This window comes from Moschus berezovskii, chromosome X (assembly GCF_049115385.1).
Source record: "Moschus berezovskii isolate FMDL1 chromosome X, NW_MosBer_1.0, whole genome shotgun sequence".
Taxonomy (NCBI): domain Eukaryota; kingdom Metazoa; phylum Chordata; class Mammalia; order Artiodactyla; family Moschidae; genus Moschus; species Moschus berezovskii.
Genome location: NC_142488.1, coordinates 145,921,259 through 145,941,070, shown reverse-complemented (window position 1 = coordinate 145,941,070; position 19,812 = coordinate 145,921,259). Strand labels below are relative to the sequence as shown.

The following is a 19,812-nucleotide window of genomic DNA, read 5'->3' as shown; positions in this document are numbered from 1 at the left end:
TGGTTTTTGGTCTTATTTTTGGAGTAGCCTCTAGACTACTCTATCTGTCATTTCCAAGGTGGTTCCCTCTGTTTTAGCTTCTGTTTGCTGGTCTCTTCAGTGTCTAATTTCCACCCTGATACTAGGGGGTGGGTGGACACTTGTTAAGGCTCAGTTGTTCAGTCCTGTTCTGGGAAGGGAGGAACGCTGCAGACGAATATCTCTGGCGTCTGTGGGGAGTGCTCTCAGCGTCTCGGCCACACTGGGTTTGCCCCCGCTCACGGCGCGTGTGCTGTCCCAGTCTACACTGCACAGGCTCTGGGTTGCTCTACCAGGAACTGTCCGAGCCCAGCGCCAGATTGTATGCACTTCCCAGGTCTGAGCGGCTCAAGTTCAGGTTCTCAGGTACTCCACAAAGGCGCAGACTTGGTTGGGCCTGCGTTTTGTGACTTCCCCGGTCCTAGCAGCTCAGGGGACCAGGTGTTTGGCGAACGCAGTCTGTGCGACTTATTGCCTCCCCAGTCCCCACCACTCAGTTTTCTGGGTGTACAACTGGCGCACCTTCTCAGGGGGATATCGACTGGCCCTAGCCCAAGAAGTCCTGATTAGCAACAAGCCTGCCTGCAGTTTGTATCAGATGCCTTTCTGGGGTTGCGGTTGCCCTCTCAGGCTCTGGCTGACCTCCCTGCCTGTCTCGGCGGGGGATGGGGGATGGGCCGACCCCAGCCAGCTCGCTCTGCTCAGTCCTTTATTCTGAGAGTGGGGCTGGCCGAGTCTTAGGTTAGAGCCTTCCGCCTTTTCATGCGGAAGCTTTCCCACTCTACTTTGCTCTCCCCAGTTCTCTCAAATTGTTCTTGCGGCATTCAAGCCCAGTCCTCTCTCTAAGCAGTTCAGCCGGCTCCTCCCTGCCCAGCCCCCGCTTGCTAATGGCGTATGCAGGCGTCTGCTTCTCCGCTGGGAGTTACCATTTGGCAGGTAATCTGTGGGTTTTTTAAAAATCTTTAAAAAAAAAAAGAGGGTTATGTGGCCCTCTGAGATTCCAAGGCTCGCCACAGATTCGCTAGTGAGAGTGTTTCCTGGTGTTTGGAAACTTCTCTCTTTTTAAAGCCTCCCTTCCTGGAACAGAGCTCCTTCCTTGCTTCTTTTGTCCCACTTTTTATCTTTTATGTTTTTTCCTACCTCCTTTAGAAGACAATGGGCTCCTTTTCTGGATGCCTGATGTCCTCTGCCAGCATTCAGAAGTTGTTTAGTGGACTTTACTCTGCGTTCAAATGTTCTTTTGATGAATTTGTGGTGGAGAGAGTGGTGTCGCCATCCTATTCTTCCGCCATCTTGTTCCTTCTCATCACATTTATATCTTTAATCCATTTTGAGTCTAGTTTTGTGAATGGTCTTAGAAAGTGTTCTAGTTGCATTCTTTTACAAGTGGTTGACCAGTTTTCCCAGCACCATTTGGTAAAGAGATTGTCCTTTCTCCATTGTATATTCTTTCCTCCTTTGTCAAAGATAAGGTGTCCATAGGTGTGTGGATTTATCTCCAGGATTTCAATTCTGTTAGATTGATCTGTATTTCTGTCCTTGTGCCAGTATCATACTGTCTTGATGACTGAAGCTTTATAGAACTGTGTGAAGTCAGGCAGGTTGATTCCTCCAGTTCTGTTCTTCTTTTTAAAGATTCCTTTAGCTATTGGAGTTTTTTTGTATTTCCATACAAATTGTGATATTATTTGTTATAGTTCTCTGAAAAATATCATTGAAGCTTCCACTTTTCTTGGCAACGGTAGCACATGAGCCTCAGTGCGGCAGCAGAAGACTGGGATAGCGCCTTTCCTGCTGAAGGTTCAAGGAACATCTCTGTGAAATACACAAACCTGGCGCTGGGCAAGTGCAGGAACAGTAGATGATGGCAATTGAGGAGGATAAAGTTTGATGAGAAGCCCAGTCCTTACCTTCCAGTGACTTCCTTGTCCTGTGAAGGCCTTTTGTATCTTAAAACTTTGTTTGACCCCCTTTGGAGAAGGAAATGGCAACCAAATCCAGTTCTTTTGCCTGGAAAATCCCATGGACGGAGGAGCCTGGTGGGCTGCAGTCCATGGGGTAGCTAAGAGTCGGTCACGACTGAGCGACTTCACTTTGAGGTGGACATACCATAGTGACACCTGCTTCCCAGCCACCCTGCCCTCTCTCCTCTCTCTGTTTCAGGGACTTTAGCAGCTAAGAAATAAAAAGCAGAGCACAGCTTTTTGCCACCGGAGAAGTCATCTCCACAAAGGCAGAATAAAAACAGGTGTCTTACTGAGCTGGCATTGTACCAGAATGTACAATCTACAATGCAATCTCCTGAGAGATTCCAGAGACAGAAAGAACTCTCAGCCTTCTGTATAGCCAGCAGACCTGACTCCTTACCTACATCTCCTCCAGTAAGAGGACTTCACACCACCAGGTCTCACTTTTCCTTCATCTTAAGTATGCCCAGCAAGTGTGGTGACTCTTACGTATCAGTTAATTGATGTTTGGGACTTAGATTTGAGCCCTACCGCATCTGCTGCCCCTTCTAAATTCATATTTGAAGACTTTAACCTCAGTACGTTCTATTTGGGCCTCCCACATGGAGCAGTGGTAAAGAATCCACCTGCTGTCGCACAGGATGCAAGAACGGCGGTACAATCCCTGGGTCGGGAGGATGCCCTGGAGAAGGGCATGGCAACCCATTCCAGTATTCTTGCCTGTAGAATCTCACGGATAGAGGAGCCTGGTGTACTACAGTCATGGGGTGGCAAAGACTGAGACACGACAGGCTGTGCACACACGCACATGCAGGCACACACACACAGCTCTATTTGCAGAGGGGGCTCTCAAGAACATGATTAATGTTACATGAAGTCCTATGAATGGAGCCCTGCCCTAATGATGATCAATCGAAGGAAAGTGAGACCGAAAGACGAGTATCATATGATGTTACTAATACGTGGAATTTAAAATGTGATAGAAAAGAATTTATTCACAAAGTAGAAACAGAAGCTTGCAGGTGTAGAAAACAAAGTCATGATTACCAAAGGGGAAAGGCTGGGTAGGCATAAATTTGGAGTTTTGGATTAGCGGTTACAGACTGCTGTATACGAAATTGAAAAACATTTAGTTCTAACTGTAGAGTGCAAAAGGCTATATTCAGTGGATTATAACTAACTATAATGCAATATAATATGAAAAGAGTATATATAACTGAATTCCTTTGCTGTACACCAGGAAATAGCACAACATTGTAAATCAAAGATGCTTCCAATTTATACCAAAAGAATGATGCCCTGATCCCACAACCATTCGTTTGACTGTGCACACTTGCACATGTACACATAAACAAAACCTTCCGTGTCCTTAGAAGAGGACTCCTGAGAGTACATGCATTCTATCTATCCCTCTAGCTGGGCCCCCACTTTTCCTATATCTCTATCTCCAAACGTGCAATGAGGAAAGCCCACAAGACAATATAGATGGCAGCCATCTACGGGGCAGAAAAATGGTCCTCAATGGGAGCCAAATTACTGGCTCCCTGATTGTGAACTTGTAGCCTCCAGAACTGTGAGAAAATAAGTTTCTCTTCTTTAGTCCATCCAGTGTGGATTAGGGCAGTGATTCAGGATTTTGTTACAGCATCTAAAGCATACTAATCCAATTGGTTTATACTAGTGAAAAATTAGCCTCTCATCTTTATGACAGGAGCCAGTTTCACAATTGGGAGCCAGGTGCCCACTGAACTTAGGTGTCTCCCCTCACATGGAAACTGGGAGAAAGTGAGTGCTCTCTTGATTGATGTTTACATTCCAAAGAGATGTTTGCTAGGTCCTTGAAAAAGACATTTTTGTGTTGTAAAGCTGAACAGGAGGCTTTTATGGCCTTTAAAATATAGTCATACTTTAAGGGAGTCCAGTGGTTAGGCTTCTGTGCTTCAACTGCAGGATGTACCGGTTCGATCCCTGGTCAGGGAAGCAAGATCTTGCATGCAGATCATGGTGCAGAGTGTGTGTGTGTGTGTGTGTGTGTGTGTGTGTGTGTGTGTGTGTGCGCGCGCGTGTGCGTGTGCGTGCTCACTCGCTCATTCGTATCTGACTCTCTGTGACCCTCTGGACTGTAGCCCACCAGACACCTCTATCCATGGGATTCTCCAGGCAAAAATACTGGAGTGGGTTGCCATTTCTTCCTTCATGCTGCAGACAAAATATAAAATAAAGAAAATAAACTTATATGCATAGTTTCGAAGGGAGACACAGAAAGAACTTGCAAGTTTCTAAAGCAAATGATTTAAGGAAAGCAGGGGCCACCTCTCCCCTTATTTTCCACAGGGAATATTGAGCCTCTTAGTTTTAATTTGTGTGCATTCTTACAGGAGCTCTTTCTACAATGTGGTGCATCCTGCAAATGTGCTAAACTCCTTCAGAAGACTAGTCATTATTTTGCAGACTCCATTAGATTTTCTATATGGCTGTACATGTCCGCAACTAAAAGCAGCTTTTCTTCTTTCTCTCCAATCTGGATGCATCTTATTGCTCCATTTCTCTCATTATGGGTTGGACTCTCCCAGTTTTCTGCATGCCTGGTTACTTTAGATTGGCTCTCAGACATCATGATTTCACCCTGGGTTCTGGGTATTCTTTGTGTTCTGAAACATATGCATAAGCTTTGTTCTGGGATGCTGTGAAGTGACTTGGAAATAGTTGGAAGCTTTTGATATTTGCTTTGAAGATTTGCTATGTGGGACCAAAGCACCTTTTGGTATCAGTTCAGTCGCCAGTCGTGTCCGACTATTTGTGACCCCATGGACTATAGCACACCAGGCTTCCCTGTCTATCACCAACTCCCAGAGTTTACTCAATCTCATGTCCTTTGAATCGGTGATGCCATCCAACCAAACCGTCTTCGGTTGTCCCCTTCTCCTCCTGCCTTCAATCTTTCCCAGCTTCAGGGTCTTTTCAAACGAGTCAGTTCTTCGCATCAGGTGGCCAAAGTATTGGAGTTTCAGCTTCAATATCAGTCCATCCAATGAATATTCAGGACTCATTTCCTTTAGGATGGACTTGTTGGATATCTTTGCAGTCCCAGTGACTCTCACGAGTCTTCAACACCACAGTTCAAAAACGTATAATCTTCGGCACTCAGCCTTCTTTACACTCCAACTCTCACATCCGTCCTTTCAGGGTCGGATTCATATTTTTCCCACACTTCTCAGGCGACAGTGCTGTGAGCCCTCTGACCCAGGCCTCCTGAAATTATGAGGTTTTTCACTGTGACCGGTGGGGACAGCCATCAGTCCCTGTCCACCTTGGTTGGGTGCTGGGCAGTGTTACCATTTATCCTCTCCAGTGGCCCTTTCCTTGACCTTGACTACTTTCGTCACAGCCCTGTGGAGGTCAATTGTCTATGGCAGACTCCAGGGGGACCCTCTGTCTATATGTAGGCTTCTCTCACACTGTCTGACCCTTCTCTCCCATCTTCTGCCCACCAACTCTAGGGCCTTCGACTTTCATCGTCATCTCCTAAATGCCAGGTATTCATTGGGCTTCACCAGGAAACGCTCTCTCTAGACAGCCAGCTGGGTACAATTGCTGGGCTGACATGTATACATACCTGTGACTTACCTTTTACATAAGTGGAGGTTTTATAATTCTTCATCTCCTACCCTTATTTTCCCCACACCCCACCCTTCCGGGAGCCACTCATTTGTTTTCTCTCTATGACTCTACTCTCATGGTTTTCGTTGTTTTTTGTTTGTTTTTATTCCACATATGAGAGAGACATGCAGTATTTGTCTTCTGTCTGGCTTATTTTGATCAGCAAAATACCCTCTAGATTCCTTCATTTCATCAAAATGGCAAGATTTCATTTCTTTATGGCTAAGATATACATGTACGGAGGATGATATGGTTGGATGGCATCACTGACTCAAAAGACACGAGTTTGAGTAAACTCCAGGAGTTGGCGATGGACAGGGAGGCCTGCTGTGCTGCAGTCCATGGGGTCGCAAAGTGTCGGATATGACTGAGCGAGTGAACTAAACTCAACTGATACATGCACCACATCTTGTCTGTTCATTCATCTTTTAGTGGATGCTTCTATTGCTTCCACATCTTGGCTACTGCAAATAGCACTGCAACAAACATTGGAGCTCATATACCTTTTCACATTAGTGCTTTGTTTTCTTTGAATAAACTCAAATGTTAGATTACTGGATCATATGGCCGTTCAATTTTTAACGTTTTGTGAAACCTGTAAACTCTTTTCCATAGTGATTGCATCACTTTACATTGCCGCCAGCAACGTACAAGGCTTCCCTTTCTCCACATCCACACCAACACTTGTTATTTGTTGTCTGCCTGGTGACAGACACTCTGAAAGACTTTAATGATATCACATTGGGGTTTTGATTTGCACTCCCGTAGGTAGTAACTCTGGAACTTGGCTTTGTCGTCTGGGAACTCAAGATAGTAAGAGTACTGACCTGGCAGGGTTGTCATGAAAACTGATTGGTGAGCATGAATAAATTGGTGTACTTAGGATACATACCAAGTCATGGTCACGTTAATGTTGGCCACCATTCTTTTTTGTCTCTTCTTTATTGTTTTAATTATGAAGGCATATTTATATTTCTACAGGAGACTTCAAAATTACAAAACAAATGTACTTATAGTTCTGCTATATATTGCAGTTAATTTTCAGTAGAGAAATAAGGATTTTTAGTTGGAGTGTCAATCTCAAACTCTTCAACATGAATGGAATGTAAATACAGTAATGTAGAAGGACATAGTAAATCTGAAATGCACCATGAACCAATTTAACGTAATTCAGATGTATCTACTTTTAACACAATAGTAAGATACACATTCATTTTAAGTACCGACAGGCTATAAACTAGGAGACACTGGAACATACACAGGGACATAAGAACATGAAAGTGAAAGTGTTAGTTCTTCAGTTGTGTCCAACTCTTTTTGTCCCCATGGACTGTAGCCTAAAAGGCTCCTCTGTTCACGGACATCTCCAGACAAGAATACTGGAGGGGTTTGCTATTTCCTTCTCCTGGGGATCTTCCTGAACAAGGGATCAAACCTGAGTCTCCTGCAATTCAGGCAGATTCTTTACTGTCAGGGAGGCACCAGGGAAACCCCAGGGAAGCCCATAGGAACATAAAGCCAGGTGCAAAAGTTCAAAGAGTGTCTGCTGTAATATCGCTGGAATTATGTTAGAAACCAATGTCAAAGTCGATTTGAAAATAACCCACATATTTCCAAATAAAATATGACATTTACCAAGATAGATCTTTGACTTAGCCATTGAAAGCCTCAATAGTTGGCCACCATTCTTTACTGTGTTGCTGCTGTTGTTGTCATCACTATGTGTACCAGTTACTGTGGCTGCGTAAGCAATTACCGTGAAAAGGTGGTGTCTTAAGACCTGCACGAGTTGTGTGCATAGAGTCTGTGGGTCGGGAATTAGGACAGGCCACAGCGGGGACTGTTTTCTCTGCTCCGTGATGTCTGATGCCTTGGCTGGGAAGGCTGAAGCAGGTGGTCACAGAATCCTCTGAGGGGACACTCACTCACATGTCTGCCATCTGGGATGTTTGTATTTCTGGGCTGAGGAATGGATCACTTTAGGGGAGCTTGGCTTGCTCCCAGTGCGGTGACCTCCTTGGATACTGTCTTCCCAGGGGCAGCTCAGGGATACCACCCTCCTGGGACCAGTCCAGAAGCAACATTACCGTCTGCCACTCAGACTTGGATGTCATACAGCATCACTTTCTGCCACACTCCATCGGGGCAAGCGGTCCCAATCCTGCTTAGACTCAACTGTAGGGAATATGGACCCACCTCCGCTGTAGAGAGGGTTGAAAAGCCCACATTCGCAGAGCACCTGAGCCCGATGGCCATCATGTCCATCAGCCAGGAAAGCTCCCGGCTACACAGTTAAGATGGTTGTCATGTTTATGTGCGGAGAAAGAGGGGTGAATCCATTCTCTTCACTTGCACAGGGAATGTTCTTTATGAAGATAGCGGGTAGTTCTGTGGTTTGAGAAAGGTGTTGACTAGCCCTGATCAGCCCAGGAGTTTGAGGCTCGTCCCCTCCCCCGCTGCCCCTTCTCCTGTCTTCCTCAACGCATGCCTCTGCTGCCACCTGTTGAAAGGTCACCTCATGGCAGGTTTTTCTGTCTTGAGAAGAAAACATCACTCCCCCAGAAGCAGAAGGCGGGAACGTCTTCCCTTGCCTCGGGACATTCCTCATCTAGAAAACGGGGAGTGTGCAGGTGTCTCCATCACAGGATATTCTGAACATTGAATTGTTACATAAACTCACTCAAAACAGTGCTTGCCCAGCACAAAACAAAACACTCCGTTACACTTGATGAGGTAAAAATTCACGGGGCCTTCAGAGTTTGAGGTGGATCTGGAAAGACATATAGAATGCATGGGAAATTGAGTGTTCATGCAGACGATGCTTAAAATTCTCTAAGCCAGGCTTTAGCAACACGTGAACCGAGAACTTCCAGATGTTCAAGCTGGCTTTTGAAAAGGCAGTGGAACCGGAGATCAAATTGCCAACATCCACTGGTCACTGAAAAAGCAAGAGAGTTCGCGAAAAGCATCTATTTCTGCTTTATTGACTATGCCAAAGCCTTTGACTGTGTGGATCACAATAAACTGTGGGAAATTCTGAAGGAGATGGGAATACCAGACCACCTGACCTGCCTCTTTTGAAATCTGTATGCAGGTCAGGAAGCAACCGTTAGAAATAGACATGGAACAACAGACTGGTTCCAAATAGGAAAAGGAGGACGTCAGGGATGTATATTGTTACCTGCTTAATGAACTTATATGCCGAGTACACCATGAGAAATGCTGGGCTTGAGGAAGCATAAGCTGGAATCAAGATTGCCAGGAGAAATATCAATAACCTCAGGTATGCAGATGACACCACCCTTATTGCAGAAAGTGAAGAAGAACTAAAGAGCCTCTTGATGAAACTGAGAGAGGAGAGTGAAAAAGTTCGCTTAAGTTCTACATTCAGAAAACTAAGAACATGGCATGTGGTCCCATCACTTCATGGCAAATAGATGGGACAGCATATTAAATAGCAGTGACATTACTTTTCAACAAACATCCATCTAGTCAAGGCTATGGTTTTTCCAGTGGTCATGTATAGATATGATAGTTGGAATATAAAGAAAGCTGAGTGCTGAAGAATTGATGCTTTTCAACTGTGGTGTGAAGAAGTCTCTTGAGTCTCCCTTAGACTGCAGGGGGATCCAACCAGTTCATCCTAAAGGAGATCAGAAATACAGATCAATGGGACAGAATTGAAAGCCTAGAGATAAGTCCACGCACCTATGGACACCTTACCTTTGACAAAGGAGGCAAGAGTATACAATGGAGAAAGGAAAATCTCTTTACCAGATGGTGCTGGGAATACTGGTCAACCACTTGTAAAAGAACGAAACTAGAACACTTTCTAACACCATTCACAAAACTAAACTCAGAATGGATTAAAGATATAAATGTAAGACCAGAAACTATAAATCTACTAGAGGAAAGCATAGGCAAAACACTCTCTAACAGAAATCCCAGCAGGATCCTCAATGACCCACCTCCCAGAGCAATGGAGATGAAAGCAAAAATAAACAAATGGGACCTAATTAAACTTAAAATCTTTTGCACAACGAAGGACAGTATAAGCAAGGTGAAGGACAGCCTTCAGAATGGGGAAAAAATATTAGCAATCGAAGCAACTGACAAAGAATTAATCTCAAAAGTACACAAGCAGCTCATGTAGCTCAATGCCAGAAAAATAAACAACCCAATCAAAAAATGGGACAAAGAAATAAACAGACATTTCTCCAAAGAAGACATGCAGATGGCTAACAAACACATGAAAAAGTGCCCAACTTCACTCACTATCACAGAAATGCAAATCAAAACTGCAGTGAGGTACCATCACTCGCTGGTCAGAATGGCTGCTATCATAAAGTGTACAAACAATAAATTCTGGAGAGGGTGTGGAGAAAAGGGAACCCTCTTACACTGTTGGTGGGAATGCAAACTAGCACACCCACTATGGAGAACTGTGTGGACATTCGTTAAAAAAAAAAACTGGAAATAGAACTGCCATATGACCCAGCAATCCCACTGCTGGGCATACACACGGAGGAAACCAGGATTGAAAGCGATACATGCACCCCAATATTCATCGCAACATTGTGTACAAAAGCTAGGACAGGGAAACACCCTAGAGGTCCATTCTTAGAGGAATGGATAACAAAGCCGTGGTACACATACACAGTGGAATTATTACTCAGCTATTAAAAGGGATGAATTTGAATCACTTTTAATGAGGTGGATGAAACTGGAGCTTAACATACAGTGAAGCAAGTCAGAAAGAAAAACACCAATGCAGTATATTAATGCATACATATGGAATTTAGAAAGGTGGTAGGGATGACCCTATATGTGAGACAGCATAAATGACCCAGAGGTAAAGAATGTCTAAAGAATGGCATTGAAACATGTGTATTACCATATGTGAAACGGATTACCAGTCCAGTTTTGATGCATGAGACAGTGTGTTCAGGGCCAGTGCACTGGATTTATCCTGAGGGATGCAATGGGGAGGGAAGTGGAAGGGGTGTTTAGGATGTGGCACCCATGGCTAATTCCTGTCAATGAATGGCAAAAGCAACTCAGATATGGTAAAGTAATTAACCTCCAATTTATATAAATAAATTCATTCTTAAAAGTATAAGCTTGAATCAAAAGGACCTAGATTCAAATCTTGCCTCTGGATTTGAGATCCTAGCTGAGAGAACTGAAGAAAGTTACCGAGCCTCTCAGCTTCAATTCCTCACCTCCAAAAGGTATCATGACTATTTGACATGATAACTCAGGTAAAATGCATTAGGATAGTGCCTGCAAGAGATTTTTGCTTTTAATTATAATTTCTCAAGATTACACTAACTGCCTCCTCCCTCATTCTGGGAACACTTAAAACATCATCCCAGCACTTTTCTTTCCTTGAGGTGAAACAAGGCCAGTAAAACACAAAGTGTTCATTCTAGCGTTACTGGATTCTTTGCTCATGAAAACTGAGGTGTTTCATTTGTTTGACTAGGGCAGGAAACAGATCTACTAGTAAAAAGGGGTGTGAGGAAAAAAGCATTATGTTGGGGGTGGCACATTTTCTGAAGAGCCATTCTGTAGTGTAGGTATACCTCCAGGAATCTATATTCAAAAGAGAACCATTCATACAGAGACTACAAGAATCCCACTGAGACATTATGTATAATGGGGTAAAACTGAGGAGAATTTAAGTCTTGAGCAATTACATTATAATGCACTTTTAAGGCATCAGTTCAATGCGATGCTTGAAGAAGTTTCAGAGACAGGTAAAGCTGAGATGTTAGATTAAAAAACCCAAGAAAACAGTTAATTCCAGACCTTAGAAACCTTACTCACTCATAATAGTTTTGTATACATTTAATGCACACCTATAACTCAGAACTACCAAAGTATTCCAAAAGGTAGACAGTGGCCAATGCTGAACAGCAGGACCCACAAACTTTTTATTTTCTTCCATTTCCTAAATTGCCTTCAGTTGTTATGTGATGCTTGAGTATCTGGACCCAGAACCTCCCCTCCCACTCAAGCACAAAGGCAAGAAAATCTGGCTGCTGAAGAGAAACTCAAACACAGAACATAGCTCAGTTTTCCTATCTGTGGTAACCAGTATTTAAGCACCAATCAAACAAGACGTAAGAGGGTGTTCAATGGCCAGAAGGGGCCATCAATTAGGCTCCCAATCAAGTGGCAAATAGTGCAAAAATCCTGGCTTAGGGAAGGGCACACCACTTAGGACAGGACATTTTTGTGGCCTTAACCTCCCTTTCCCAACTGAGAATTCATAAAGAAGGGGGCACAAAGTGCTGTGATCCCCACTTTGCACTGCCCAGTGTGTCCATCAATGTGGACCTCAGGCAAGACAACTACAGTGGCCCAGCTCCGTTTCACCCAAATCTGCGGCCCCCGCATGTGCAAAGGCAGAGCTCAGCAGAAGCAGTGATGGGCCCGTCACCACTTTCCCAGGCCTTCTGTCCACTCACATCATCAGGTCACTGCCAGTCATCACCACCTCCCTCTGAACAGTATCAGGGTCGAGGTCAGCCACTTGGGTCAGTTACCTGCTGACCACTCTCGCATCCAGGTTGGGCACAGAAGACACTGAGAGGGTGCTAGCATATTTGGTTGAAGGTCAGTTCATGCGGACATCCCACTTCCGGCCCCCAGGTCCGGCTTTGGCCCACCTACCCCCAGATCACCTTGGGGGAACTATGCATCACAGCCCATCAGGCCACCCCTATGTTCTGCAGGGAACCTGGTGGAAGTTCATGGGCTGCTACTTCTAGACTCCTTTGGTTTCTGACTCCTCTTCTGTGTCCCAATGTCATGCCCCACACAGCCTGTGAAGCGTCCAGTGCTCATCTTCCTGTGCTCCTCTGCCAAACACTGCCATACAATCCCTGTGAACCTGCAGGCTCCTCGGTAATTATAGAACTCCAGCAGCGGGCCTGACAGGGCTTTACCCAAAGCCAAAGCCTCCACACCTTGCACTGAGACAGTTGATGGCCCCAGTGCCTGAGGGGCCGCCTCAGCCACAGTGCCCTGCTCTGAGGCCTGCTCTCAGTCTACAATGGATCTGTGGGCTCCAATATCATGTGGCCTTCTTGCAATACCATCTCCACTGCCCAGAAAGCCCATGTCACTGTCAAAGGACTGCATGGCCACCACACATCCCTCCGAAAAACAACAGGTCCTATAGAGAGACTGAGCACCTCATGAAGTACTTCCCCTTCTGTGAAAAGATGCCCAGTGCACCTATGAACTCTGCTCAGTGTGCCTCCTCACACTAGATTGGTTACCACCCAGCTTGCCCGGCTGTCCATGTGCCACTAGAGACACCCCATGAGGCCAGAGGGACTCAGCTCCCTCATGAAACTATGCTCATTTCAGGAGCCCTCAATGAACCTGCCCACACGGGCCCCTCCTTTACTGGCCCAGATGGCGTAGAATGGATACCGCTATGTGTTTACAGAGACACTGCCGTGAAAGTATCATGGATTTCTTCTCCCAAGGCTTTGACCAAGGCTCCTAGACATCTCCTCAAGGTAATAAGAGTTAATGTCCCTCCCCCACATCCTCCAACACCTCACAAAATAAAACTCAAAGTAAAACACACAGCAGGGGAAGAGTAGGACCTCCAAGCAGAGAGGTCTTCCCCAGGCTGGGGGGTCAGGATTGATGGGCGTCCTCTCTGAGCCCACTAAAAAGGACCATGTCTAGACACTAGTACATCACAAAGGCCCATCTCCAAACTCCAGTCCAAGAGCATAGGGCTTCAAAATGGGAACTGAGGGTGGAACAGGGTCACGGACACTCAGCCAGTGTTACTGGCTTCCCCATTTATGCTCACATGAGACTTTTCGGTAGGGAGACAGTGACTGACCAAACCAAACAGAAATACCATATCTCTTCTTCCTGATGATCCACCTTAGCTATACTGACAGGTGTGACATCCACGGCCGCAGAAGTCCCCAGCTGAGGGACAGATGGAAACAGGAAAGTAAGATTTCCTGACATAACAGCATTAAAGCAAGACAAAACCAAGTGCCATAAGGAAGTTCCTGAAATCTGAGGAGCTGTAGAGGTGACACCAGCTGTGGTAACCTATGGTCACTGCTTTCTCTGCAATTCCGCTCAGGGGCCCCCTTCCCTCCTTGTCCTCCCTGGTGGCTGGCCGGGGCCAGGCTTCCCCTGCTGTCCTGGCAAGTGGTGTGGACCCTCCTGCTCCTGGGCTAACACTCCCACCACATCTCAAGGCCAAGAGATGACAGGGGCCCTCTAGGTTCCTCTCACCTATTTCCAGGTCACTCCTCAACCTGAGGGACTGCTTCCCATCTGTCCCCAGCCCTCCCCTCCCCCAGAGGCTGTGCAGAGGTGCAGGTGTCACTCAAGAGGCTCCCACCATCGGGCTTCCAGTGTCGCTGGTGGAGATTTAACAATGGCATTTCCACAGACAGAAGGAGCCCTGCCTTTGATGACCTCTGTGCTGCACACACCCAGGACAATCGACTGTAAGCTCCCACAAAAGCCACCACCACAAAGTGCCTGGATGGCAAAAAAGATGCTCCTGGTTGGCTGTCATCAGCAGTGAAACCCCAGGGCCACAATCTGCCTCTCACCACACACAGGCACTCTGCTCTGAGTCTCTGTGCCTCCCAGGAGGGTCACCAAGACTCCCATCTCACTTTTCTTCCCACACCACACATGAAAGTCAGTAACTACGTGGCACCACCTGGACCCATCTAGAATGTGGGTTCCACAATTGCAGCTTTGATTTTTCCAACGTGTGCCACAGAAGGGGCTCACTAGACAAAGGTAACAGATGGTAAGGGGCAGCTGACCAGCATCTTCCCTCTGTCGTTGTTCATTCAGTCATGTGTGACTCTTTACAAACCATGGATTGCAGTGCCCCAGGCTTCCCTGACCTTCACCATCCCTTATAACATGCTCAAATTCATATCCTTCCAGTCGGCGATGCCATCCAACTGACTCATCCCCTGTCTTCGCCTTCTCCTCCTGACTTCAATCTTTCTCAGCATCTGGGTCTTTGTCACTGAGTCAGCTCTTCGCATCAGGTGGCCAAAGTGTTGGAGCTTTCATTTTCACAGAAATCAGTTAAAATGCATGAATTAGAATTAAAGAAAGAAAGAAATGTGTATTTATTTACAGACCAAATGATTGTCTATGTAGGAAGACCAAAGGGGTGTATAAAAGAGCTATTACAATTAGTTAGGGAGTTTATCAAGCTTTCAGGATAGAAGGATACTCTTGAGAGGACTTGGACTGCAAGGAAAACAGAGCAGTCCATGCTAAAGGAAATCTACCATGAACATTCATTGGAAGGACTGATGCTGATCCTGAAGCTCCTATATTTCGCTCCCTGATGTGAAGGGCCAACTAATTGGAAGAGACCCTGATGCTGGGGACAATCGAAGGAAACGGGAGAAGGGGGAGACAGAGGATGAGAGGGTTAGCATCACCCACTCAATGGACATGAATTTGAGCAAATTCTTGGAGATAGTGGAGGACAGAGGAGTCTGGTGTGCTACATGAGGGCACAAATACTCGGACATGAAATACAGACTGAGAACATTCAGGTTTTATAAGAAAAGTGAAAAGTGCACTTCTTTGTGGAGTCTGACTTCTTGCACCCCCATGAATTGTAGCCTGCAAGCTCTACTGTCCAGGAGTTCTCCAGGCAAAAATACTGGAGTGGATTGCCATTACCTACTCCAGAGGATATTCCCAACGCAGAGATTGAACCGGGGTCTACCCCACTTCAGGCAGATTCTTTACCATCTGAGCCACCAGGGAAGGCCTCTGGTGATTTATCTTAATATTTAATATAAGTATAAAATGAGAACATATTCCAAAATTAATACTGAATGACAGTATACTGCTTTCTTATTCTCCCACTTCCTCCATTGTCTTCAATTACGTTGTACTCCTTGAATATCTGAATCTCAGAACCTCCTCTTCAACTGAAAGACAAATGCAGTATGAGGAAATGCAGAAGCTAAAAATAAAGTCAGACACAGCACAGGAGCTCAGTTTTATTTTCTGCAGTTAACAATCACCAAACAAACTATGGAGACACTGAGCCTCCAAGCTGCACCATAAGCATAAGATGAAGCCAAATCAAACTACTACAGAAAGCAATGCCCTGTGGAAGGACACTTGAGGCTAGGGCACATAGGCTAGGTTTACACCCCTCTTCCGTGCTGAGAAACGGGGGCCCCAAAGTGCTGCAAGGACCGCATCATCAAGGAAAGCTGTTCCTGACAGAAAGTTGCAGACCTCTGGAGCAGGCCTGAGTCTTCAGCAGTCAATCGGCTAAAAGGGAGCAAAAGTGAAATTCAAGTTCCCGCCGAGAAGGAGGAAGAGGAGCATGTCCTCCCTCTGTTCCCGCACACCGACAAGCCCAAACCACCACACTTTTCCTTGAGGTTTAACCCTCCATTGTGGCTCCTCCTGGGCCCAGACTGGCCCTGGCCACCACCCATCACCCCCGCCCCGGCCCAGCTCGCTTTAGAACTTACAGAACCAGCATGCGGCCATTAACTTTGATCTCCTTCTGAATTGGCCCTCGCAGTCGAGTACGTTGATTCAGGATCTGGCGGGCGATGTCAGCCTCCGCGTGCGATGAGAAAAGCACGTTGAGGCTGCTGGTGGAGATATGGTTAAGGCACCATCCGCATTTCTCATTTTGCCTATGTCAGACTCCCTGCTCACTGAGACATGCATTCTCCCACAAGGACGCTGCCTAGAATGTCCAGACCTCCCAGACTATACCCTGAGGACAGCCTAGATATCAGCGCCCGGCCCTCTGTCTCTCTTCAGGTTGCTTTCTCTATCTTCCCCTGGCGGCCAGACAAGCGCTGACCCATACTCTACAACTCCCCAGAGTACCCTCCTCCTACACTTTAGGCCTCACCACCAGCAACCCCGCAAACCACCAGTAGCCAACACCCTGTCCCCCGTGGCCGCCTGGCCCAGCAGGGATCCTGGAATAGGATACAACTGGAGAGCTCGGTTTCTCTGAACGGTGGCTCCAGGTGCAGCATCTCCACCAGGCCCTGGAGTGTGGGGTGCCCCCGGGATCTGTGGAATGGCACTGGCTGCACCACCTGACTCTCCTGCATTGCTGAGGACTCTGGGATCAGCCAGGTCGGCGGGACCAGCAGGAACGCCACGACTGACGGCGTCACCAGGGCCAGGTGGGACGCCAGGGCCAGCATGGCCACCAACACCACCCAGCATGCTGTGGCTGCCACGTACTGTGCCCGCTGCCAAGGCCACGTCACCAGCTTCTTCATTGGCTGCCCTGGTGGCTGCTCCACTGTGTGCCTCAGACTCCATCTTGAATCCCCTCCCCCTCCCTCAGCGGCGGGAAAGACTCAACCGTCCCCACAGACCACAGCCCTGCAGAGCGGTCCTGCAGCTCAGCATAGGCAGAGTGCATGCGCACAGATACCCTGGTACCGCCTCACGATTGTTTCCCACCAACCGTTGGTTCTCGCGATGATTGCAGGCTCTCGGGCAATGGGTGACCCTGCTGAAACTTCATGCAGTAGTGTGCCGTGTCGCCCACAAGTGCTTTTGCAGATGCACACCCACCTGCTCTTGACACTGTAAATCAGTCCTGCCTCAGGCCTGGAAACCTGCTAAATGGTTTAGCGGTGTGGCCCCTGGGTGTGTGGGTGCCAGCTCCTCATTGCGTGTGCTCAAACAGACCCGGCCCCCCTCTTCAGCGTACGGGACTGTTTCTGGTCCAAGCTTGTAAACCCCAAGTGAGCCCCAGTCCCTGTGCACCTCCATGTCTCTACCGCTGCCAACCTGGTCATGGTCACAGGTGACCGTCCTGCTGAGCGCATGTCCTTGTCATCGACCTCCAGAAAGAAGTCAGGCACCACTGGTTCATTACTGGTCTGTACCCGTGGTGTCCAACACGTAGCTCACATGTGTGTTCTTGTGTGTGTCTAATCAGTTTCATGCACATGGGCATCTGCCTGTCCGTGTGTGTGTGTGTGTTTGTGCGCACGCGTGCGTGCACCAAAGAGAGAGAGAGAGAGAGAGCATATGCACAGGTGCATGTACGTGTGTGAGTGAGAATGTGGTCAGGTGCATGCACATGGGAGTGTATGTGTTCTTGTGCACAGGGTCTTTCACATGGGCGTGTGTGTGTGTCTGTGTGAAAGAGCACGTGTCAGAGGCATGAATTTTGGCATCTCTGTGTGCTTGTGTTCATGCGTAGGCGCATTTGCATGGTGGTGGACAGGACCCTGTCCTGGAGTGCCGAGATTACAGATGTGGAGTGGGCTGTACTTGGGCGACTGGGGAGGGAAGCGAGGACTGCATTTGGACTCACTGGCGATGGCATGGGGCTGGGCATCTTGGGGCTCCAGGCACACAGACGCAGGGTCTTCAGGCTGGGGGCTTACCGCAGGCCTGCTAGAACGACCAGTGGGCGCAGCTGCACACAAGGGCTGCCGGAATGGTAGGGCCCACCAGGACACCACTAGTCACATGGCCTCTGCTCGCACAACTCTCATGGGCTTTCCCTCTCCAGGAACAAAGTCTGGCAGCTCTCTGGAGGGCTGGACGTGCAGGTTCCCTTCAACTGGTTGGTGACCTAGTGTCTGCTGGCCTGCTGGTGTTAGTTTGTTTCTGTGTGTGGAAGGATCAACTCAAAAGACACAGTGCAACTGAAGGTGATGAAGGGGCTGAGGCACCACTGCCTGGGAGGTGGTGTGCGTCTCCCAGGAATAACTGGTGCCACAGGATGTGACGGGATCTGGGCCACTGCCCGAGGAGGGGGCAGGTACTTCCATGAGGCCTCTTGATCCTCACCCCCTGGCTGGATAGGACTCTCTCAGAGGCCCTCCAAACCCAAGGCCAGCAGCCTTCCCCACCTCCAGTGGAGGGATTAGATTTTTCTCCATTATCAACGTTAGTTGTAATTTTGTAGGTGACCGTGACCACAGTAAGAAAGTCTGTTTGTAGTCCTAGTTTTTGAAGAGTTTTTATCATAATGGTTCTTGAATATTGTCAAATGCTTTTGTGGCATCTATCAGAATGATCATATGGTGTTTCTCCTGTGTTTTCCTCATATGATGAATAACGCTGGTTGAAGATTTCTTAATGCATAACCAAACTTTCATTCTTGGAATAGATCTCATTTGGTCATAATGCTTTATATATTGCTGGGTTAAACTTGGTAACATTTCATTTTTTGTGCTTAATGAAGAATATTGGTCTATGGTTTTCTTTTCTTCCAATGTCTTCATCCGGGTTTAGTATTTTTTCAGGCTAGCCCCATAAAATGATTTGAGAAGTGTTTCCTCTCCTCTACTGTATGCAAAAATTTGTATGGGCTTGGTGATATTTCTCCTTCATGCGTTTCATAGCATTCACTAGTTTAGTCACATGGGCCTGGAGTTTTCTGTTCCATATATTTGATAGATTTAGGGATATTTAGGGTTTTCACGTTTCTCTTGATGTAGTTTTGGGAATTTGTGTCTTTCAAGGAAATATTAATTGCATCTATTTTTGCAAATCTTTTGGATTTTCTACATTTTTAATATTTTAATTTATTTTAATTGGAGGCTAATTACTTTACAATCGTGAAGTAAGTTTTGCCATACATTGACATGAATTGGCCATGGGTGTACATGTGTCCCACATCCTGAATCCCACTGCCAACTCCCTACCCATCCCATCCCTCAGGGTGATCCCAGTGTACCAGTTCCGAGTGCTCTGTCTCATGCATTGAACGTGGACTGGCAGTGTATTTCACATATGGTAATATATATGTTTTCATGCTATTCTCTGAAATAATGCCACACTCACCTTCTCCCACAGAGTCCAAAAGTCTGTTCTTTATCTCTGTGGTTCTTTTCCTGTCTTGCATATAGGATCATCATTACCATCTTTCTAAATCAATATATATGTGGTAATATACTGTATTCGTGTTTATAGAGAGTGAAGTATAGAGATACTTCACTCTGTATTGGCTCCATTTTCATACACATTATTAGAACTGATTCAAATGCATTCTTTTTAATAGCTGAGCAGTATTCCATTGTGTATATCTAACACAGCTTTCTTATCCATTCGTCTAACGATGGGCACCTAGGTTGCTTGCATGTCCTAGCTATTGTAAACAGTGTTACGATGA

At 46.6% G+C, this 19,812-nt stretch overlaps 1 protein-coding gene across 2 annotated transcripts; it reads right to left on the bottom strand.

Annotated features, from left to right (window-relative positions):
- Positions 1 to 15,838: 15,838 nt before the first annotated feature.
- LOC129564083 (EKC/KEOPS complex subunit LAGE3-like) lies at positions 15,839 to 17,003 on the bottom strand. 2 transcript variants are annotated; one of them, XM_088833910.1, is made up of 3 exons: positions 16,654 to 17,003; positions 16,175 to 16,300; positions 15,839 to 15,968 (listed from the first exon to the last, which is right to left on the bottom strand). In XM_088833910.1, exons 1-3 carry the CDS (start codon positions 16,992 to 16,994, stop codon positions 15,839 to 15,841), a joined length of 597 nt encoding a protein of 198 aa, XP_088690036.1. In that variant the 5' UTR covers positions 16,995 to 17,003. The 2 variants fall into 2 exon arrangements, with proteins under 2 accessions (XP_088690036.1, XP_055293666.2); XM_055437691.2 differs by having other exon boundaries at positions 16,175 to 16,297; positions 16,603 to 16,994.
- Positions 17,004 to 19,812: the final 2,809 nt, after the last annotated feature.

What these genes read in the sequence shown, in the direction of transcription:
- LOC129564083 (XM_055437691.2), bottom strand. Translation starts at nt 16,994, where the DNA reads ATGGAGTCTGAGGCACACAGTGGAGCAGCCACCAGGGCAGCCAATGAA. An exon ending in GCGGCCACGGGGGACAGGGT is followed by an intron (nt 16,298 to 16,602) that starts GTTGGCTACTGG and finishes CTCCACCAGCAG; the next exon opens with CCTCAACGTGCTTTTCTCAT. An exon ending in AATGGCCGCATGCTGGTTCT is followed by an intron (nt 15,969 to 16,174) that starts GTAAGTTCTAAA and finishes GCTCCCTTTTAG; the next exon opens with CCGATTGACTGCTGAAGACT.